The sequence below is a fragment of the Dermacentor silvarum genome, chromosome 7, assembly GCF_013339745.2.
Source record: "Dermacentor silvarum isolate Dsil-2018 chromosome 7, BIME_Dsil_1.4, whole genome shotgun sequence".
In the NCBI taxonomy this organism is placed as follows: Eukaryota; Metazoa; Arthropoda; class Arachnida; order Ixodida; family Ixodidae; genus Dermacentor; species Dermacentor silvarum.
This window is the reverse complement of record NC_051160.1, coordinates 61806194-61828361: the sequence shown is the minus strand read 5'-3', so window position 1 is coordinate 61828361 and position 22168 is coordinate 61806194. Positions and strand designations below refer to the sequence as shown.

General features: G+C 46.0%; 1 protein-coding gene across 1 annotated transcript; it reads right to left on the bottom strand.

Moving 5' to 3' along the window:
- Positions 1-2851: 2851 nt before the first annotated feature.
- On the bottom strand, positions 2852-19430 carry LOC119458117 (leukocyte elastase inhibitor A-like). Its single transcript, XM_037719940.2, has 2 exons — positions 19216-19430; positions 2852-8552 (listed from the first exon to the last, which is right to left on the bottom strand). Exons 1-2 carry the CDS (start codon positions 19238-19240, stop codon positions 7381-7383), a joined length of 1197 nt encoding a protein of 398 aa, XP_037575868.1. The 5' UTR covers positions 19241-19430; the 3' UTR covers positions 2852-7380.
- Between the last annotated feature and the right edge of the window lie 2738 nt (positions 19431-22168).

The following is a 22168-nucleotide window of genomic DNA, read 5'->3' as shown; positions in this document are numbered from 1 at the left end:
CGTTACCAGCTATGCTTTTTGCCTTACGTTCGGTGGCACATGAATCGACAGGTTTTAGCCCAGCGGAGCTCGTGTACGGGAGGGCGCTGCGCTCCCCGCTTAGGCTAGTTCGTGAAAATTGGGAAGAGAAGGGTAGCGACCCGACTGTGGTCGAGTACGTTTGCAACCTACTGCAGCGCCTATACGACACGCAGGCTCTAGTGGAAGCTAATATGCTTGAAGCTCAGACAAAAGCAAAAAAATGCTACGACAAAAACAGCAGTGTGCGCCAGTTTCACGAAGGGCAGAAGGTGCTCATGTTGCGTACTTCTAAAGCTAACAAGTTGGAGGTACACTGGGAAGGCCCCGGTACGATACAACACAAACTTTCAGACACAACTTACGTTGTTAAACTGCCAGGTCGTAGGAAAGAAATACGTATCTATCACAGCAACCTCATGAAGCCCTATGTAGAACGTGTGCCGGTTGTGAATTTGGTGTTAAATCAACCTGAAGAAGTAGAAGCTGAACTTCCTGACATTCCCCGTGACATGACTTGTTTTTCTGTGGATGAAATCCTTAATTTGACAGCAGACAGTGCTGCTCTAAGTGAAAGCCAGCTTGACGATTTAACAAATTTGATAGCTGAGCACAGACACGTGTTCTCAAAGGTACCCGGTCGTACCACTCTGACGACTCATGATATTGAGCTTACACCAGAAGCGAACAACCCAACGTTGCACAACAGGAGATGTAAAGCTTACAGATGTTCACCGCGCCATGAAAAATTGATGAGGGAGGCAGTTGATCAAATGCTAGAGCTTAAAGTGGCCGAACGAGGTGAAGGAAGCTTCATGTCCCCAATGATAATTGTAGAAGCTAACGGTAAAGAACCGCGGCCGTGTATCGATTACCGTAAGCTTAACTCTGTAACTGTTACCAAAGTGTACCCCTTACCGCACATAGAAGACTGCCTTGAAAAGGTGAGCAAAGCTAAGTTTATCTCTACGCTCGATTTAGTGCGGGGGTACTGGCAAGTGCCGCTAACAGAGCGAGCGAGTGAATTGGCTGCCTTCGTGACGCCTTTCGGCACGTTCCGGCCTTTGGTTCTTCCCTTCGGTCTTAAAAATGCCCCCTTCGCCTTTTCGAGACTCATGGATCAAGTGCTAGCTGGAGCGGAGGCATTCGCACTACCGTATCTCGATGACATCGCAGTATTCTCAAATACTTGGCCGGAGCACGTGAACCATTTGCAGGAGGTTCTAAGTCTCCTTGGCGAGGCTGGCCTAACTTTAAAAGCCCAGAAGTGCAAGTTAGGTCACTCAGAAGTCTGCTACCTAGGTCACAGATTAGGTCAAGGACATCGAAGTCCACTTGATTTAAAGGTTCTGCCAATCAAGGAATTCCCTCAGCCGAAAACGAAAACTGAGCTCCGTACTTTCTTAGGGATGGTAGGCTACTACCAACACTATATCAAGTGTTTCTCGCAGGTTGCTAGCCCCCTTACAGATTCGCTGAAAAAAGACGCTCCTACACGTGTGCAATGGGACGAAGCAAAACAAGCGGCCTTTAATTCTTTGAAGGTAGCTCTCACCGCAAAGCCCGTCCTGGCGAGCCCAGACCACTCGAAACCTTTTCTTGTGCAGTGTGACGCAAGCGAAAAGGGGATAGGTGTAGTTTTGAGTCAGGAAGACGAGCACGGGCATGAGCATCCCATTTTGTATGCCAGCCGAAAGCTGTCTGCTCGTGAACAAGCTTACAGTACCATAGAAAAGGAATGCGCGTGCCTCGTTTGGGCTGTAGAAAAACTTTCCTGTTATTTGGCTGGAGCAGAATTCATTTTCATTACAGATCATCGTCCGCTCAAGTGGCTTCAACAGATGTCCAACAAAAATGGCAGGTTGTTACGTTGGAGCCTCAGTTTGCAACCGTACGCGTTTACGGTTAAACATAAGAGAGGATCGCTGCACGCAAATGCAGATGGTCTCAGCAGGGCTTTCTCTCCCTCGGCGCCGGTCGGCCTAGTGGCACCAAAGCCTTGATTCAGTATTCGCATAGAACCGTAACTGTCGCAAGTCCTCGACAGCCAATTTTGTTCCGATTGGAAGGTTTCCAAAACACTCTGCGTATGAGGGTCTAGCCTGGCCGCACTCGGCAGTTGTTTGCGGTGTTTGTGGCGGTGCTTGCTGTATCGCCTATGCCCAGGACCCTGGCCCGGGATTCGTGCCCTCGGCGTCGCCTGCAGTTTCCTGCCACGCCATGCACTCCACATTTCCGCACATCGGCCTGAGAGACCACCGGACCCTGCGCGCGTCCGTAAAGGACGCATCCTTCGACTTGAAAACCGAGCACCGAGTCATCTGTCCTCGGACGGTCAGACGTCACTTCGCCGGATCCTTGAACATCGGTCGCCAAGTACTTTGGCGCTTCTGTGCACCTCGGCCCTGACCATCAAGCGCGCAGCCGGCTGAACTGGCGAAAATCTCCGAAAGTGCCGTTACATCGAAGTCTTCGATGAACCTTTCGCAAAAACCAGTGCGTGTGAAGCCTTCTTTACCCCCTTGGTGCTCTTCCGTGGGGAGGGGCTGTTGCGTTGCGCACCGCTTATCAGCTGGCGCCCAAGTCTGGCTCATCTGTTCCGGACGATAATCTGTTTCGCGCATGTGCGCTGATGTTTTCCCTCGCCCTTTGATCACGGCGTTCCTTTATAAAGGACTGCGGATCACGCCGTTGGCGGCTTCTTTTGTACACCTTCTTTCGGCAAGCATGCCGCATTAAAACTACGTTCTTCCTTCTCCCGGCGTCTTCTTCTCCCGGCTTGGAACCGAACTCGGCCAAACGTAACAGTATTCACTGTATGATGAAGGGTGCAGACTGATGCTAGCTGCATCTACACAAGTGACTCGGAGCCGTGTTGACTGAACAAGTCCACTCACCTTTATTGGACTGCTACATCATATATATAGAAAGTCTGGCACGTAGTCCCCTCTACATCTCTCCCCCGAGATATGCCCACAAGAAAAACCAAACACTTCACAAGTCAAGTCTTTTCGGAGTCTTGATTTAACACCCAAACCTGGTGACTCACTCCGCGACCATTGGGAGACTCGTGGTGTCACTGTTGCCGTGGTTTCTTTTACCGTGGTCCGTTCTTCGTGCTCCATGCGGTTTTCACTCTGAGCTGGCTCATCGTTGGGTCGGAATAGGGCACTAGATGCAACCTACTACGCACAAGCACCCCAGTGGGTGTTTTCACGACGTACGAGCGAGGCTTGGAGACTGGGCTGAGAACACACTCCATATCATTTATGTCTTGAACCCACGCCGATCTCCCTGCTGCAGCGGAGGAAGGACAGTCGCGGCATGACGGTGATCCAAGTCTTTCTTCTGCCGCTTTCTGACCTCTTCGTGTTGGCACTTGACATCGTCTGGCACAGGTCACTTCGGCTCCAGGCGCTCCACTGCCTTGGGGAGTCTGGTTCGCAGGCTGCAGCCCAACATTAGCTGCGCTGGGCTGAACCCTGTGACGCCTGCATTGTCTCTGTACGACAGAAGAGCCAGAAAAGGACTGTCTGCTTTCGCAAACAATTCTTTGATTCTACGCACCATCCTTTCAACTTCCCCATTTGACTGTGGGTAGTTTGGACTTGAGGTGATGTGTTGGAAGCCACAGTGCTTCGCAAAAGCTGCAAAGGCATGTGAAGCAAACTGCGGTCCATTATCACTTCGTACTACTGCGGGAATGCCAAATAGAGCAAAAATGCTTTTGACCGCATTGATGACTGCCTCACAGTTCATCCTTTGCATGTAGATGACTTCAGGGTAGTGAGAACAATAATCAACTACTAGTAGGTAGTTGTGTCCCAAATAACAAAACAAGTCCATTCCTACTTCTTGCCGCGGTTGCGCTGGAGCCTTCATTGCCACCAATGGCTCACTTTTTTGCGCTCGTGTGACTGCACAATGTCTGCAGAGAGTGACTCTGCCCCATATTTGCTGCGAAAGTCCGAACCACCACACAGAATCCTGGGCTCTCCGGCGGCATCGGTTAATTCCCTGGTAGCCTACATGGATAAGTTTGAACGTATCCTTTTGCAGCGAAGCCGGGATGGAAAAGCAATTACCTTTTAGCAGGACACCGTTGCACAAAGAGATATCACCTTGATGGCTCCGGTACTTGATTTGCTCCGGAAGCCTGTCTCGACGAGGCCGGCCCTGGGTGTAGTAATTGATGAGCTGGTTGCATTCCCAGTCCAGTTCTTGGTGCCTGCGAGCATCATCTACAGTAACCAGCTTCGTTTCTGTCAGCGTAACAACTTCAAATTCCACAAACTCCTCTACCACAACCACCGGACTGATTGACGGCTACTCGTTCGGAGCCCTTGAAAGAGTATCTGCAGTGGCTGGCTGTTTGCTAGGAATGTAGACCATGCTAAATTGCTAGCGCATAAGTTTGCTGCTAAACCTTAGAAAATGTGGGGGCATCGTGTCCAAGTCAGCGTTTCCAAGTAGTGATAGCAGCAACTGGTGATCGATTTCTACCGTGATGTTTAGGCCACACACATACTGGTCAAAACGGTGCACTGCCCATGCTACCACCAGCGCCTCTTTCTCCGTTTGGCTGTAGCGCTGTTCCACTTCAGTTAGCGACCTGGATGCGAACCCTACCGTGCATTGCTCCCCGATGGTTATTCCTGCAGAAGAACAGTTCCCAATCCAAATGAGCTCGTGTCACATGAGACAATGGTATTACGACCAAGATGATACTTCGCGACGCACAAGTCTGAGGTAAGCACAGCCTTTACCCGATTAATAGCGGTCTCTTGAAGCGGTCCCCATTGCCATGCATTTTGCTCACCTAGCAAGGTGCGAATAGGGGCGGTTGCCTGCGAAAGGTTGGGCAGGAAGCGACCGATATGATTAGCCATGCGGAGGAAGCGCCTAACACCAGTAACGTCCTTGGGTGGCTCCAAGTTGCGCAGTGCTTCGAGTTTGCTGGGACTTGGCGAGATACCATAGGCGTCGATGACCACACCCAGAAACTCTACTTTGTCATGACCAAAACAGCATTTTGACTTGTTGAGTTTAACTCCGGCTCTCATCAGATGTTGAAGAACCTCCACAAGTCGCTTGTCATGCTTTTCTCAGTCTTTGCCAAAAACCTGGATGTTGTCTATTATTAACACAGCAAGCTGGGCGAGTTGGGAACTGAGCATGTTCTTAGGGGGTGCGCAGCGCTACCCAGACGAACGACAAAGTATCGTCTCTTGTATTGTCTCTTCCTTTGTCGTTCGTCTGGGTAGCGTTGCCCACCCCCTAAGAAATTGTCTATTATGTTGACGAGGTTCAGCTGTCCCTCCAGAATTCTAGTTATTCCTCTCTGAAAATACTCCGGTGCTCAAGTCAGGCCAAAAGGTAGATGACAGTAGCAGTAGCATCCAAATAGCGTGATGAATGTTGTATACTTTTGGCATTCTTGGGACAATCGCACTTGGTGAAATCCTGCTGTCATGTCCAGCTTCAACAACACTTTTGCGTCACCCAGTTGCCCGAGCACCCATTCGACCGTTGCAAGCACATGCCTTTCACAAAGAACTTCTTTGTTATGCTTCGTTAAGTCCACACATATTCGGGTGCCGCCTAATGCCTTTGGTACTGCAACCAGACCGGCACAACATGGCGTCAGCTTCGTAATGCGCCTGATGACACCTTGTTTTTTTCATCTGAGCCAGCTCCTCCTTTACCTGGTTGTAGAGAGGAATGAGAATTCTGTGAGGTACACTGAGAGCAAATGGCCTGGCATTTAGCTTGAGTCGACTAGTGCACTCCTCCCCTACGGTACTAAGCCCTTCGAAGATGTCCTGGCAAAGGATTGTGTCACTTGCAGAGCTGGCTTGCTTTTCAGGTCGTTGTGCGACATCCTCGCATTTGGAGCTTCACGACTCCCAATGCGAGGATAGCAGGATAGCCTAGTAGAGGTGTAGACTGCAAAGGCATGACGTACACTGACGAGGTGCAGCTCTTCCACTCCAACGTAGCTGTGAAGTGGTTAGTTACTTTCAAAGGATAATTTCCTGGACCAGTCAGATGACCCTCCGGTTTTTTAAGTTGCGACGGTACTCCTGAAAAAGTGCTTGGAACGACAGTAACTTCCACTCCTGAGTCAACCTTGAACTTGAGTGGGACTCCATTCATGTGGACCCAAACAAACTTAGCGTTTGCCTCATGACTGCTCTTGACAGCATGCATCTCAATGGCATGCGACTGTCAGCTTTGCGAGCGTTGTTTAGCTAAGTGAAGTGCTTCGAAATGTCCTTTCTTTTTGCAAAACTTGCAGACAGCTTTCATGGCAGGACAAAATTCCTGCTGATGCTCTTCTCATCCGCAGAAGTGACATGATCTGTGCGCGCCGGCGAGGAGTGTTTCTCTTGATCCCAATGCTTGATTACGTGACTGCCTTCTTACCGGCCTGTGTGCGCTGCATCAATGTAGACTGGCCCAGATAACTGGTTTTCTCCTTCACGTTTTTCTCGTTCGGTATCTTCGTGCAGCCGTGCATGCAGGAGGGCTTTATCAAGCGTCAAGTCGCAAGTGCGGCAGAGTTTTTCCAATAAACTGCTGTCCAACAAACCAGCAATAAATTGGTCTCGAACAAGCCTGTCCTCGACGTTGTTGCATATTTGCAACGCGGAAAAAAAGACATCAACACTTTCGTCTCCTTGCTGCGTCCGCTTTGAAAACGATAACTCTAGTGAACTTCGTTTAGCAGGTGCACGAAATATGAGGTGAACTTGCTTTTCACAACACTGTACGACTGAACTTCTTCTGCAGACAAGTTGAAAGAAGTCAGCACGCATCGAGCTTGAACACCCACGCAATAAAGAAGCGTCCATACCCGAACCTCATTGGTAGCTCTGTGCAGTCCTGTAGCGTATGTAGACATAGTCCTCGAACTGTTTAATCCAGGTAGACCACGCACTTAGGTCGGCGAAGTCAAAGCTCGGTGGCTGTTGGAGTCCAGGCACCCCAGCAAATGCCGCATCCAGCGTGTTCGCCATTACATAGAGCGAACAGCAGCCACTTCCGACACCACGTACAATGAAGGGTGCTGACAGACACCAGCCACATCTACACAAGTGACTCGGAGCCGTGTTGACCGAATGAATCCACCCACCTTTCTACTACATCATATATATAGAAAGCATGGTTCGTAGAGCCTCTCTACATTCACTACAGCTCACATTTGAAGAACAAGTCAGCATCAAATTAATGCCTCTCTACTAGTACATACAAAATGATAAAAGTACTTTTTTGTTGCCTTTGCTCCTATCTGGCAAATATTCAGCATAATGTGAATTTCTGTAAAGTTAATCCTAAAGCTGGAGATATATGTTTCACACTTCAGACTGCACTAGGCATGTCTCGCACTGAACCAGCAAAAAGAATGACGTCTGGGTCATGACTTTTAATGAAAAACATGAAAGAGTGGTCAACAACAAAAGGAATTGTGCTAATGATACACCTTTTCTTTTTCTTTTTCACTATCCCCGTAGCAGCTGCCGCTTCTGTACCTTCTTCATTAACTTCCACAAAAGCCTTGTGCAAGGCAGCCGAAACTACAAGGTCTTTCTTCCCACCTATGCCAGATAGGTCGGCTTTGTGTGAGAACAGGTCCTGTACACCCATTGACTGAAGCACGTTTTTTATATCCACACTCAGTTCAATCTTAAACCGTGGAAGACTGAGTTCAACAACATGTGTTTCAAGTCCCCCTACAATGTCCAACAGCTTCGATGGAGTTAGTGCTGCCTCAAGCTGTGGAAGGCCATCCACTTCATGAGGAAGAAGTATCACCATAGATGTCTTGCCGCCTTTGTAAGGGATTTCAACAGCAGCAGCATTCAAGTCACCACATTCCACATTTATCTTGAGCTCCGACTGCTTGTACATCATGTGAACTTCTTTTGCTGCTTCTTTTAAAGCATGAAACTTCTTAAGTGCTGTTGCTTCAGCATTAAATTGCTTGTCCCACAGACCTTTGAAGTAAACGGCATTCACCAAAACAAGCACACAGTCAGAATCCAGTTCACCAGAGGGAAGAAGGTCAATGATCTTTGACTTCGTAACTTCTTCTACCCAAGCATTTATAGTGAGTCTAACCGCTTCAGCCTCATTCTTGAAATCCACTGGCACTACAGTGCTATTATAAAATTTCTTCAATGTGGCAAGATACTCTTCGAGAATGTTATAAGTTTCTTCTGCATACACACGATTTGCCACCTGCAGCACCACATCTGGTGAATAGGCTGAAACGCTGCCAAAGAATTCAGAGAACTGCGAGTGGATCAAGTTGTCTTTTACATGTAGGACATTTGCAAGTTCGTCAGCTGTGCGTTCTCTGGCTCCTACAAGAGTCATTGACAAGGCGGCTGCAATGCTGAATGGGGAGACAACTATGTTTTTCGTTCCGCTGCTCTTTGCAAGTACCTGCTTGTAGAGATCAACAGTGAACGCAGAAAGCGCTGCAGTCAGCTCTGCAGACATGGCCGATGCTACGGTATCTGGAAGGCCCCCTGTAAGATAGAAGCAGAGATATGTGCATAGGCAGTTATGAGCTAGAATAATTACAAGATGCAGATAATCATTCAGACCTACGAGACAATAGACACATTAGAACAGGCGTAAACTGGTCGTCTTGCATGGGTGGCTGCTCAAACTATTGTAGCACTACTCATCATCGAAACGACAGTTCACAGTTAAACAAATTGCCTGTTTCATACTAAATAGCTTTGTGCACTACACACACACATATTTTGCAAATAAACATGCAATGGCTGGCACAGTAGGCTACCACTATTAGAGTGTGTAGTAAGCCATGGAAAAAAAACGAGGACATTATGTCACCCTCTGCTCAAAAAAAGTTTATACTGACACAACTTCTCAGAAAACAAAAACAAATCTGCTAGGACCGAGCGAACAACAACAGTCGAACAAGGAATATCACTGAAGCCATTTCGGCAAGGTTTGACCACTGTCATTCACATCGCCTCCATCTTCTCCAACTTCTGTCATGTTTGGAAATCTACTAAGAGAATGTGCTTTGTTTAGTCCTGAATGTGTTCTTTCATAACTGTGGAACTCTGAATATTTATAAGCTTTGAAAGGTGAAGACGAGAGTTTGCCTTTGTCTCATGATCTTTTGAGCAGTGGAGACAACGCAAGATTGACAAAAAGCCCCGGAGTGACAAGGAGTCGCACCACACAGTAACTTCCCTTGATAAAAGCTACACGGAAAACTATACCACTGCACTAATGCCAGCTGATAATTATTTGTTTATTTATTTGTGACACTGCCAGTCTCAATAAGACCGAAGCAGGTGAGCATCTAATGCACAATTTTAAACAATGAGAATAAACGAAAAAAAATTATGGGGTTTTACGTGCCAAAACCACGATCTGATTATGAGGCACGCCGTACGCGTAAACGGAGGTGTAAGAACTAATCCTGCTGCTAAGAAATGTGGTCCCTGCAGTATCAATCACACTAAAAATATACGGATTGTTCGAAAGGTGTAGTTTACAAGATAATCTTGAAATGCCGTCTGTCTTGTGTAGTGCAGACAGGTAGATTAATAAATGCTAGACTGCAAGAACATAGCAATAAAGTGCGAAAAGGGCAAGAAGAGTTTCATGGAGTACATTGCGCACAATGCGGCTGTAATCCGTTTTTTAAAAAGACCACTACCTTGGCTGGGCTTACTAATCACTAGACTTATCATTGAAGCAGCAGCGATTGCTGAGGGTGACTCGATCAGTAAGCCGTCGATTGCATTAACGGATAAAGAACTTGCTTTCTAGGGATCGCACATGCGCTCTCGTTCATCCTAATCGGGCGGTTGGGGTTAGTTCAAATTTTGAGTGCTTGCTCATGTTGACTTGGTGTTCTGAAGGGGGCGCTTTTGTCATGGTATCTTGGCTATGCATGCATGTCATTCGAAATAATATTGCAGTTGCAAGTCAGCGCTTGTCTTTCATCATTCTTACTATCCCTTTGTCTATGTATGCACTGTAAGTCATGTTTGCAATGGAATACCAACTAGCCCGTACCCAAACCCTTCAGCTTGATCACTGTTCAATTTCACACCTCTAAGTACACTTTCATGAATTGTCTTTGTCCCAGGGCACGTCTAAATTAGATGGCAGGCATCCGCACAAAGAAAAGGTTCGCTCTAATAAGACATTATTAACATCATTAAACTACACCCACGAGGAAAACTTTTTCTACACAACCATAATTCAGCCATCGCACCATAATTCAGCCATCGGTCCATAATTCTCTGCAGGAAATGGTGTTTAACTGAACTGGCATTCTTAAGGTATACATTATGAACGTTACTGGGTAAGATTTTCTCAGAGACCTCACCCAAGGGCTGGGCAAATTATCGATTACCTTTCTGATTAGCAGTGGTTAACGCTTTGTCCATTCGATGGACACGATAAGAGAATAAATCAATTTGTGTTTAATGCATTACTAATGCATTCACAGAAACTCAAGCCTGAAAGCTAACAAGATTTTGCATGGGAGAAAAGAGGCGGACGCATACGACCCACCATCCACCTAGGAAATTTTCATCAACGAAGGCATTACATTATGCATCACAGCCAACTTCTACCTCCTCAAGGCTGCCTGTAGAACGATCAGAAGTGGCCTAGCTGTGCATCGTAGATACTACATGAACAGCATCTGCTTGTTTTGCACAATTTTGCTGTGTTTAGTGAGCACCCCTTTGCATCAGCATTGTCTTTCAGGGCTGCCCAGTATGACAACAGCTCACGGAAAACAAATGTTTCATAGAAAACGTCAAAGGCTATGCATTTCTCATATACAGTGCTGTGCTAAGTGCATGAGGCTAATCAGGCACTTATGGATAATTCATCGCTGGTAGGTGTGGTTATATGTGGCGAAGTGAAATGCCTAACCTCACCAAAATCATAAAAAGCGCACGGCTATCATGAAAACGTGTTCGAGTATTTTCAATAAGTAATTATGCGGGAAATGGGCTCGGAATTCATCGGTGTCCTTAATTTAGTGCGAGAAAGAAGGTTTGCTCAAAGAGTCTTCATTTATTGTCCTCTCGGCTTGAAAAAAAAAGCAAAATTGCGAAAAATATTAAGAAAGAAAGAGGAAGTAAGCAATCTGCCACATTTGCCGCATCATTAACGAACATGCAGCGAAACTGAAAAAAAAATGGTCTAACGAGGTCCAAAACGTCGTCACAGAGAAATATTCAATCATAGTTGTTATATTTCACATATAGGGCAGTCAAGCTGCCACAAAAAGCGAGACTGATGTGACCATCAGAAGGTTTACTCACACTTGATTTTTTTATCGCCATTAATTGGTTCAGGTCACATGAGCAAAATCAAGCAAGTGTTGTCACCACTTCACTTGCACGAATGGGAACAAATTCAGCAACTATAACGCTTGAGTTATAGTTAAGCTGGATTGAACTATAGCTAAGACGGCACCTGCAGGTCTCCAAGGAGAAAAGCCAACCAAGCATTGCTGCACTTGAAGCCAGCAGAGAGAAAACGCAGTGTCTGTTACAGCCTGTAGTGAATGGGCATCGAACAAAAGGCCAGCAACATGCTAAGGATTGTGCATACCGTGATGTGACTGCAAGAGAATATTAACAAGCTTCACTGCCCCTGCAGCTGGACAAAATGAGTGTGTTATGCTCTAATGTCCACTCATGCCAAGTGCTATAGGGATTAAGAGAACCGTCAATTTGTAGCAGTGTCTTTATTCTTCAAACTTTATGTGCAGTCCAACCAAAAAGTTTACGACGCAGCCTAGTATTCGCATTTACAGCTTCTACCAGTATATGTAAACAACATTGCAAGGTTCGGTTTTACTGACTGCTATTGCAGGCTGCTCGAAAATTGGACGTTTTCGGAGATCCCGTGGTCCGTAAAATTTTGGTTGACTGTACACAAAGCACCCATTTTGTTTTGTATTTTAGCTCACATACGTATACAAATCCCATGCATTTAATAAATAATTCATTAAAAGATTTTGTTCTGTTCTACAGCAGCAGCCAACACATCAGCGGCAGCAACACAAAAAGAGAGTGTTTATTGCAGACCGCAGCACACCTTTATAGATAACGCTGCATGCCGGTCAAGCACACGTCATCGCCGGTACAATCTTGTCAGACCACGCGGCCGATACAGAGCATTCCTTTCTCCTTAATTTAAAGCTACACGCGTTTCTTTCTGCGATCATAATTGGAGGCTTAATAGCAGTCAGGCGATTACTTGTGCAATTACTTCTTCACAAAGGGGCCTCTTCGGGTGATGCCAAGGTTGAAGCCGTGGTGATGCTTGAAGGCTGCGCTGCCGAGTGTTCTGGCTCAGGCTGCGATGCCAGTTGCTCCATTGAAGTGGCATCGTCTAAGCGTACATCCTCAAGCTGGTCCTGCACTAGGACCACTAACCATGAAATCACCAGAGGGATCATTTCCTGCGGGCATTGATGGAATGTCCTGCTGATTATGGGCGTGTGGAGTGGACTGTGTATGAGCTTTTGCGATGTCCGGATGGAGTGATGACTTTAAGCCCGAAGTCCAGGTGGATCTCAAGTGGTCGATATGCACGAAACGAAAATGGTCTCCGATTTTGACTACAAACGTGGAGTCGCTTACTCGTACCAGGTCAGCTTCCTCCCACGACAGGGATTCCACTCTCGTAGTGTTCACGAAAACTTCATCACCAGCTTCTATCTGCGGGTCCCTTCCTCGGCCCTCATTGCAATGGGTGGCAACTCGGTCTTGACGACTCCTCATATCCTGCACAATGCTTGGCTTCAAGAGCGAAAGCTTTACTCGAGGTTGTCATTTCAGGAACAGCTCAGCCGGTGTTCTTCCTGTTACGGAATTTGGGCTGTTCCTGTAAGCAAGCAAGAAGCCGTTAAGTTGCTGATGCAAAGTTCTGTGTTGGCCTGTCAAGTTACCGTGAAGAACTTGCTTGAGTAGAGTGGATTTCGTGTTTGCACTAACCGTTCTGCTGCCCCATTCAACAAAGTATGGTACAGTGGCGTATGCATGTGTCGAATTCTGTGACAAGAGGTGAAATCGGAGAACTCCTGCGCAGTAAACTGAGGTCCATTATCACTGATAGCCATACGATGTTTTGTAATGCAAAGGCATTTTGGTTCTATCCACTTTGAGTAAGAGTCTACTAGAAGAAATGAGTTGGAGCCAACCTTCATAGCGAATTCAACGTGAACTCTCTGCCAAACACAAGTTAGATAAGTCCATGGATGCAATGGTCCTGGTGCTTTTGCAGGCACGGTTGTTTGACACACTTTACATTGACGGACAGTGGCTTCAATGTCCTTGTCAATCGACGGCCACCAAACAAACGACCTAACGAGCATCTTGATTCTTCGCATTCCTGTGTGCTGTTCATGCAGCAATGTTAGCACCACTTCTCGAAGTTTGTCCGGAATGATGACTCGCTGGCCCCACGTGACGCAGCCTTGCTTGTATGAAAGTTCATTTCGACGAACGTAAAAGGGCTGAAATTGATCATAGTGCATGGGCCAGCCAGATAAGGTGAACTACATGAATTTGGTCCCATTTAGTCGCACCAGCCACCTGGTTAACGGTGAGAGGCGCTGAATCAAACATTGCAAGATATTCTTGAGTGTCATCTTTATGTTTGACGTGGCAGCCTTGAAAGGGCATCGGCAACTTCCATGTTCTTGCCGTTTCTGAACCGCAGTGCATACTGATAAGCTGCTAACGTGATAGCCCAATGCTGAATCCTCGCTGCAGCCAGAGAAGGAATTGGTTTATCCAAAGCAAAGATGCTTAACAGTGGTTGGTGGTCTGTACACACCGTGAATTTGTATCCGTACAGGTATTTATGGAACCTGCTTAGACCAAAAATTATGGCCAGGGTTTCCTTCTCATCTTCAGCATAGTTGCGCTCCGCTGCGTTCAGTGTTCTGGAGGCAAAGGCGATGGGTCTTTCTGAACCATCGGGCATGACGTGAAAAATTACAACCCCGAGATTGCAGGCCAACAAGTCGCAGCTTAAACCCGTTGGCTTTGTCACGTCGTAAAAAGTCAGAACTTGACTGTTGATAAGCCACTGCTTGTAATCCACGAACGATCTTGAACATGCATCCGTCCACGCCCAGCTCAGTCGTAAATTGGTGCAGCAACTGTAGCCAAGCCTTTGATGAATTTTCGTAGAAATTCAGGAGGCCCAAGAAGGCTCGCAGTTCAGTTAAGTTACTTGGCTAAGGGGCTTCTAAGATGGCTTTTATCTTTGTCGCGGTTGGAAAAATTCCATCTGCTGTCACTTTGTGCCCAAGATAAATGACGGACTGCTTGAAAAATTCCCATTTCTGTTCTTTTACGGTGATATCATGCTTTGCAAATCGCTGAAGCGCCTTTTCCATTGTTTCTTGACAGTCGTCTATGTTGTCACCTACGACGATGACGTCATCGATATAGCACCCCACTTTTGGAATCCCTTTTAGAACTTCGTCCATTAAGACTGAAAGATAGCGGGGGAACTAGAGTTGCCATATGGAAGACGCTGAAGCTGAAATAATCCGTGATGCGTGTTCACCGTTAACAACACTTTGCTTTACTCAGCCAGCGGTACCTGTTGATAGGCTTGCGATAGATCTAGGACGCAGAAGATCTTGCCTCCGGCAAGCATAGAATAGTACAAACCTTCTGGCAATGGCAAGGGATAATGGTCCATTTTCAGAACAGGATTAACCGTGACTTTGTAGTTGCCGCATGATCTCAGTCCTGCATTGCCTTTCTTGGGGGCATTGCCCAATCGCTTTTCGTGACCCTCTTCAGTATTCCATCTTGCTCGAGCTTTTCTAACTCCTTTGCTACTTCATGTTTGATAGCAAATGGTATTGGCCATGCTTTTGAAAACACTGGTTCAGCCCCTTCCTTTGCAAGGATGCGAGTTTCAAAGTTCTTGACGATGCCCGGGGCGCTCTTGAATACCTTGGGAAACTTCTTCCGTAGAGCTTCTACCCTCTGCTCCACTGGTCTATCCGCTGACAGACTGTATACTGCTTTCCAGTTTATCTTTAGTTTTTCCAGCCATTCTCTTCCCATGACAGCGGGCATCGACGTTCCGTTCTCTTGCACCATCGCTACGGGCAAAGTGATCTCGTTTCCTTGCTGTTCTACTAGGACGTTTGCTTTTCCAAGTACTTTCAGCTTTTCCCCTGTGTAAGTGTGCAATGACAGATTTGTTTTCACGCCCTTGACATGTGGAAAATATTGCTTATACAAACGCTCTGGTACGATCCTGACTGCTGCACCTGTGTCAATTATCATCGAAATAGTCTTCCCTTCAACGTTGAGGTCTATGCTGTAGCCACTTGAACTTTTGCCAGAGTAGAACACAGTTTGACAACTCAAGTCTTCGGATTCGTTGTCCGTGTGTCGACATATTTGACAACCTTTGTTTTGGTTCCTTCCTTGCAGACAGCTTGCAAGTGCCCCTTTTTGTTGCAGTTTCGGCAGGTGTGGTTCCGACACCAACATTTTTCTGCCTCATTACGCTTTCCGCAATGCCAACAAACACTTCGTTGCTCGTTACCTTACCCATCTTTGGACCATGCAATTGTATCCGATTTATTTCCCTTATCACGGTCTCGTTTGCCGCAAATGACGTTGACGCTGCATGGTTTTCCGTCAAACTCGCGCATTTGCTCCACCTGTGGTGCAGCTAGCTCTTTCTGTAGCGCCCTTTTCCGTGCCAGCTGGAACGTCAGGCCTGCCTATGCGAAAAGAGCCTGTTGCGTTTCTTCGTCACACAAGTTAGCTACCAGTCTGTCCCTTAAGGCATCATTTAGAAACATACCGAAATTGGGATCTCGCTTCAGTTCAGTGATAAATTCTTGACGCTTACATTTTCTCTTTGCATTCGGCAATTAAATTTACAATGCTCTGCAATGATTGAGTGAGCTGGGCTGAAATGAGCTTCTAGAAGCTGTTTAATGTCCTCAAAATTCTTCTGAAAAGGCAAATGAGGCACGACTATCTTCTTTAGCTCTTCATAAGCTTCTGCTCTGAGTACATTCAGAAACAGCTTCAGTTTCTTGTCTTCAGGGACATCATTTATGTCAACGTAGTTCTCGAAGCGTTCAAAATACAAGCGTATGTTGTCGATTTTCGGGCTGAATTCTGTCATTCTGCCAAGCTTAGGGAACATGGCCTTCTGGACCATTGCCTGCTTCTGCCATAATCAGCAAAGTTCACTTATCTGCAGAGCTGATTTCCTCTATGTGCGTTGTCCGTATTACCGGTTCTTGTTCGCTTGCTCTAGCCATTCTTCTTTCTTCTTTCTGCAGTTTTGTGTGTGAAAACCAGTTCTGATTATGAGGCACGCCGTAGTGGAGGGCTCCAGATTAATTTTGACCACCTGGGGTTCTTTAACGTGCACTACAACGCAAGCACACGGGCGTCTTTGCATTTCGCCTCCATCGAAATGTGGCCGCCGCGGCCGGGATTCGATCCCGCTACCTCGTGCTCAGCAGCGCAACGCCTTAGATGACTGAGCCACCCCGGCGGGTACTTGCTCTAGCCAGCCGCTAAAGTCCATGCAAGGGGTCCGTGACGCCTTGCTTCCTCGCAACATTCTTGCACTACTCCAGGCCGTCGATGAAATCCTGGCAGCAAGGGCTCCGTGTCGCCTTGCACCGTGAGCAGTTCAGCCTCGTCACTGCTGCTGGCCGGCGGCGGTTAACTGCACGCCGATCCCATCCTTGTTGCCAGATGTTCTGTTCTAAAGCAGCAGACAACGCATCAGTGGCAGCAACACAAGAAGAGTGCTTATTCCAGACAGCAGCGCACTTTTACAGATAATGCTGCATGCCGGTCAAGCCCACGTCATCGCTGGTACAATCTTATGAGACCGCATGGCCGAAACAGATGAGATTTCAAATGAATGGGCTAGATTTTTTAATCCATGTCTAGCACTAACCTGCACCCTTAGAGCCTCAGACACCATTTAAAATAAGTTTGTCTCATTTAATTAAAATCATGTTTACCTAAAGTTACACTGAAATACAACATCATGTGGTGCTCAATATGAGAATTGTGCATAGTCTTCACTGCAAAGATTGTCTTGGTCTACGTGCATTAAAAACAGCCAGAAAATTTGGCCTAGTCTTTCCCATGCCATTCCAAGCTAAACATACATAGAATCATGGACTTCTCATTCCATCTCATGTGAGCTACGAAAGCTAGCAGTGAGTACACTTTGGTAGGACACTAATGGGATCTGCAAATGGTGCTGAGGGGCAGATTTTGATGCAGCCTTGAGCCATCTTTGTTTTTCAATACTGATGACATACGATCAGCAAATACTTCTACTTCTATTGTACCCACTCACAATATCAGGTTCATATTTGCAGCTAGAAAATCAACTGATTTTTTTCACAACATCTATCAAATAGTTCTAACAGTGTGAGCTTATATGCATATCTGGTAATATGCATCAGTCAATTCTTCAGTAGCATGTGTGCTACTAAAAGAAGGTATGAAAAATTTAAAGTGGATATGACTGTCCGTCTTCTAGCAATTTAGCATGGTGTCGATACAGCTGAAAAGAGCCTAAATGAAACCAAGAGAATTAGATATGTCATAATTTTGCCTGTCATGATCTGAAGAAAAAGATATGTGCTGGCACAGGCTAGGCAAAACGGCATTAGGGATCTGTTTTCTGCTCAAGAGGTTGTGGCAGATGTTTGGTGACAAGTTGAAAACTAGCTACTGGTTGATTTAGTCAGCCAGATAAGCAGGAACAAAGGTCCACTCAGGACTGGCCATTGACCATCTCAGCAGATTAGGCTTCAATAATTGGCTTGACATCTACAATTACACACTACCAATATGCTGGGAAGAGGCCAGAACACAAGCATAAGGGAACCTTACTGTGAAGTTGATAAGGTGTTAGACCAACACAGATACACGTTAACATAAAGAATTGCAGGCTGGTAAAGGCTGTGACACAAATACATATTTTGCTGTCAGAAGTATACACCACACAGACATGATAATTGCCCCAGGCTGCAAATTAGCAACACATCATGAGATCGAATTGTACAAAGTCTGCGCAGCGCAATAAAAACGACGACAGTAAAGGAAGACAGGAAAGGAACACAGAAATGACATGGACTGGAGCTGATTCTGTGTATGTATAGGGAATGACCTGCGGTCTTCTGTGTTCCTTTCCTGTCTTCGTTTTTATTGCGCTGCACAAACTGTGTACAGTTCAAGAAGATGTGCCAACTAACCCTTGAGCGGATTGTTCTGGACATCATAAGGTTGTAAAATGTACGCCACATAAGGAAGCAGCCAGCTGTACACCTGCGGTGATAATTGGCCAACCAAAGTTTAATATTTTGTCCCTGCCTGAACACTCTTGAAAAAAGTAAAAAGTTAGTAACTGCAGCAATGTACCATCTGTTGCAGAGTGTTGGTAACCCTTTACTAGCTATTTACTACAATGCTAGATGTTCACAGAAGCATGCATTGATTCAGTAATGACACCTACCTTACCTTCCACTGCACAGCCTATGATTTGCTGTGTAATGGAAGTCTTAATGCAACATTCTGTTGAACAGTTACATGTTTGTTCACGACCTATACATATATGTGCAGATTATGCACCATTATAGACACATAGGTCCACAACTTTGCTCTTGTCTAAATATATAGGTGCTCACCATTGCAAAATGTGCTTTTAAAAGAATGGTTGTAAATGCGCAAACTTCCTAAAGGCAACTCTTTTAACAATTCCTATTTGTTCTAGTGTACGCATACAATGCATCATTCTTTAATCATTTGTTCCTACTGAATAACAGTGCAGTTTCCCATACCTAATTAGCTTTCCTGACATGACCACAGCTTACTATCAATTCCCAGTAGAACGAACAGGGGCGAGATGTGTTTTTCGTGTATTTGTTTTAAGAGTGAACGGTTCTCATGCACGTTGGTAGATGGCCAACATTATGGTCAATCCACGGAGAGGATGTGTCGACGACGGCGCTACTATCGCGAAATGATTCAATGTGCTAATGGTAGCACAAGCTGTCAGCACAGAACACGCTGTCAGTGCCATAAACATGCTTCAAACGTGACTGAAGACGATCGTGAGCCACCGATATCGACGCGGAGCACTCACCGTGTGCAGCTGTCACAGGCTCCATCACCGTACGTATTTGCCTCCTTTCATAGGCTTTGTCCGTATCTACCGTATCGATGCAAGGCAGTGTGCGGCCCAGCGCGAAGGAAATGTGCGGACCGGTGCATACTAAACGGTAAACGAAACTACGTGGACGGCACGTACGGAGTTGCTCCGCATACGAATTTTTTTATCACATATGCAGCTGTCTGCTGTCACTACTGTGTCAAGGGTCCGGATTCCCTAACAAGTATTCTAGGGAATCTATACTAATTGTATTGATGCCAACTAGGGAATATGCACAGGGAGAAATACGCTTCTAGGCTAGGGACTAGCTATACGCGTGGGAGAGCCGAATTCGTTTCGCTAGTGCTCTTCTGCGCGCGCTGTTACCTGCCTATCTGGTTTTGTTTTCCAAGCACACCTTTCTTTGCCTATGAAAACACCAAAAAAAGCACGATCACGGAAATGAAAGGATATGTCTAGCTACACCGTATCGCCGATGTAGCTACACACAGCAAACGTTTAACCCCTAAAAAACAGAGCTCGCCTATGCATGTTTAATCACGACCTAAAACCTGTCCATATTACGTATGTTCATAGAAATATTAAAAAGCAGCACAGAGACTCTCTTAATGAAAGAGTGCACACATATTGCATTCAACGGCTTCGTTGATTTTGCCAAATTTCTTCATTCCCGAGCAGCTGGGTAGATATATACGTACGTGTCACCGGATGCTCCGGGTTATAATAATATAGCACGAAATTTTGGCCGACAAATTAAGAAGTGCCAGTGAGCGCACCTTTGTTCTGCGTGATAAAACACTAATTAAACCACAAATAAAATCAGCACATATTATAATGTCTGCTGTCTAAAGCACATGCGCAGGCCTCTTTGATTTTCTTAACTTTTTCTTTTTATTCATTTAGACTACCAATTCATATCCCGGCGATTAGGTATGTACCACTGTGTATATTTGCTAGCTACTGAATCCTTCAATGTACTTACATATATGTGTTGTACTTCTCTGTACATATATATGCCTCTCCTCAGAACTCTAGGCAAAATGCCATTTTTTTCCTTGCACTAACTATATTTTAGAGGCACCTTTATCGTGCCATATTTTAATGTTGGTGCCAATATTGAAGTTTCAGAGCCATATAGTGGCTCTCTTGAAACCAGGAAAGTGCACATACGAGCTTTCTTCCTATAGGCCTATCACTTATTTAACCAGTTGCATCGGCAGAGATGGAATGCATGGTGCTGACAAGATTGGAATGGCTCTTGGAGAAAAATTCCACCGAGCCAGATTTTATCAATGAATTCCACAGAGAACAGTCATCTATAGACGGCTTTATCGACCTTGTTTCATGTGTAGAACAGGAAAAACAATGGCGGCGATTAGTGGATGCAATTTTTCAAATTTGGACATAAAAGGCACTTACAATAACGTTCTTCATGAGGCCATTCTAGATGTGCTTGAAGGCCTTGGCATAAGTGGTCGACTCAACACATGGATCTTCAGGTACCTTAGCGGGCATACCATTTTAGTGTGGACAGCTGACGGTGAAACCAACAGATACTATGTTGGCCATAGGGTTCCACAAGGTGTGGTCCTTAATTAGTCCTATGTTGTTCAACATCACGCTTACTGGCCTTGGAGCTGAGCGCTCTGACAATGTTATCAGCGTACACGCAGACGATATACGCATATGGGCATCTCGAATAACCGTCCGCAAATTCATGCAAGACTACAACGGGCCACAACCATGACATCGAAATACTTGCACCGTCAAGGTTTGCAACTTTCCACGCAAAATGTCTTGCAGTGGCATTCACAAGGAAATGAATGACACGGTATCCGATATTCGCTGACGGAGCAATGATTCCTGCTGTGATATTTAATTGTCATAATCAACTGCAGCCGATCTTGGTCGAAGCACGTCAGTGCTCTGCGGACCAAACTATCCAGTTAATACACATTCTCCGTGTTGTAGCTGGACTAAGACGGGGCCCCTCTGAACAAAGTCTTCTGCAGCTATATCAGGTGTCATTTGTGGGCTACCTACAATACAGCATGCCTGTGCTTTCCAATGTACGTTCAGCTTGTCTTCGGTTGTTGGAAAGCCAATAGGCCCAAGTGCTGTGCACATGGCTTGGCCTGCCACGGTGTACATCGACTTCCAGCACCATAAAGGAATCACGGACCTATCCAGTTGAAGGTTACATGTCTTGTGAGCCACTTCAAGTTCACCTCCGACTACTGACTCGACACACACACACACACCCATCCCTTGTCTTCAAATAAAAAAAACCGCCCAAGCTGCACCTACTCAAGATGTCTCACTACTCACAGGCATATCATTCCCTCAGGCTTCGCACCTACCGTCATCTCTGAAGTGCCGCCGTGGACACTGCATAGACCAATGGTGTGCCTTCACATACCTGGGATTCCGAAGAAGTCGAGTATTCCTGCCACTGGCCTTGGCCTATTTGGCAGGGCTATGCGATGGTTCTGTGCACATATACACAGACGGATCGGTTACTTCATACGCCTCAACCGTGGCCTTTGTGATCCCTCAGCTCAGCACATCTCGCCAATACAAATTAGGCCACACATCATATTCAACAGCTGCAGAACTTTCTGCAATATGGGAAGCTGTCCGTTTTGTCTCCTACCTGACACCACGTACATAGACTATACTTTCCGACACAAAATCAGCACTGCAAGCCATCAATTCTCTCTCGAGGAGAGGCCACTATTACATGCTAGCATTAGACATCCTACAAATATCTGATCTTGCTCAGAGGAACGGGCACTCAGTTACCGTCCAATGGGTACCTGGTCATTGTGGCTTGGCCAGCAATGAACTAGCTGATGCGGAAGCAAGAACCGATATTTTTAAAGCCGTCGACGTAACGATTCCACACTCGTGAAGTGATGTAAACTCT

Excerpts from the sequence above, each read along its gene's own strand:
- LOC119458117 (XM_037719940.2), bottom strand. The coding sequence starts at position 19,240 with ATGGAGCCTGTGACAGCTGCACACG. Across the intron at positions 8,553-19,215 it reads GCCTGTGACAGCTGCACACG|GGGGCCTTCCAGATACCGTA; the intron begins GTGAGTGCTCCG and ends TCTATCTTACAG.